Source organism: Mauremys mutica, chromosome 1 (assembly GCF_020497125.1).
Source record: "Mauremys mutica isolate MM-2020 ecotype Southern chromosome 1, ASM2049712v1, whole genome shotgun sequence".
NCBI classification, from domain to species: domain Eukaryota; kingdom Metazoa; phylum Chordata; order Testudines; family Geoemydidae; genus Mauremys; species Mauremys mutica.
In genome coordinates, this window is record NC_059072.1 from 365,953,084 (window position 1) to 365,954,590 (window position 1,507).

At 49.7% G+C, this 1,507-nt stretch overlaps 1 protein-coding gene across 1 annotated transcript; it reads left to right on the forward strand.

Annotated features, from left to right (window-relative positions):
- The first annotated feature begins 460 nt into the window (after positions 1-460).
- Positions 461-1,507, forward strand: LOC123362714 (olfactory receptor 52R1-like). The gene has a single exon (XM_045003156.1). It carries the CDS (start codon positions 461-463, stop codon positions 1,505-1,507), a length of 1,047 nt encoding a protein of 348 aa, XP_044859091.1.

Genomic DNA, 1,507 nt, shown 5'->3' on the forward strand with positions numbered 1-1,507 from the left:
TCAGATTTTGAGCAACCGGCTGAATAGGGAACTCCCTACAGCATGAGCTCTCTAGCCTGGGATTCATTGCATTAAGGAACAATTATGGACACTAGTATCCACACCGGTTTCCTGCTGGTGCCTATTAAAAGGATTCCCACACCAGGATGTGTAGGAATTACTGACACATGGAGGACCATAAGATATGGAATGGGCATTAGTAGGGTCCGTGTTTCATAATTCATTTATCTGAATAATGAAAATGTCATTTTCAGTGTGTGAAGAGCGATGAATCTTGTTCAACCATGTACAGCCACCAGTACTGCATGTAGTTTCTCATATTAACATTGTCTCTCCACCCAGGGATTTGAACTGTTACCATCACCCTAGACCCATGGCACATACAGAAAGTCGGGTGGACGTACAGTACGTACAGGAGACACCATTCTACCTCAGAGTTGGACACCTTCTGCCCTACTCCATGTCAGATTCCAACAGAACTCACTTCACCAACCCCTCCACCTTCATCCTGCTGGGCATTCCTGGCCTGGAGGTGGCCCATGTCTGGATCTCCATCCCCTTCTGTGCCATATATGTCATAGCCATCTTGGGGAACTTCACCATCCTGTTCATCGTGAAGACGGAACCAAGACTCCATGGGCCCATGTACTATTTCCTCTGCATGCTGGCCGTCACTGACCTGGTCCTGTCTACGTCCATCCTGCCCAAAACACTGAGCATCTTCTGGTTCAATTCCAGGGAAATAGATTTCAGTGCCTGCCTCACCCAGATGTTCTTCCTTCACTGCTTTTTAGTGATGGAGTCTGGGATCTTCATGGCCATGGGCTTGGATCGCTATGTGGCCATCTGTCATCCCCTGAGACATTCCGCCATCCTGACAAACTCCATGGTTGCCAAGATCGGTGTGATTGTGGTACTGCGTGGTGGCATTCTCATACTGCCCTCTTTCCTCCTGGCAAGTCAGTGGCCATATTGCAGAACCAACATCATTCCCCACACGCACTGTGAGCACATGGCTGTGGTGAAGCTGGCCTGCGCCGACACCCGTGTCAGTAGTTACTATGGCCTCTTTGTGCTATTCTGTGCGATGGGTCTGGATGTGATTTTTATTGCCATGTCCTATATCCAGATCCTCAGGGCCATCTTCAGCCTCCCCACAAAGGACGCCCGGCTCAAGACTTTTGGGACCTGCGGCTCCCACCTCTTTGCCATCTTAGCCTTTTACATCCCAGCTCTTTTCTCCTTCCTCACGTACCGTTTTGGCCACAATGTGCCCCTACATTTCCACGTTCTCACTGCAAACGTGTACCTCCTTGTGCCCCCCATGATAAACCCCATCATCTATGGGGTGAGGACCAAACAGATCCGGGACAGGCTGCTCCGGATCATTACTCATAAAGGGACTACATTTTATTCTTGCTGCTCTGGTTCTCAGACAAGTTCCGTGCAGATCTGGGTGGTGAGTTGGTGCTGGGCCCTCTTCCCTGAATCACTTACTGATCAGTGA

Bases quoted from the DNA above. Each gene is read 5' to 3' on its own strand.
- LOC123362714 (XM_045003156.1), top strand. From the start codon at position 461: ATGTCAGATTCCAACAGAACTCACTTCACCAACCCCTCCACCTTCATC.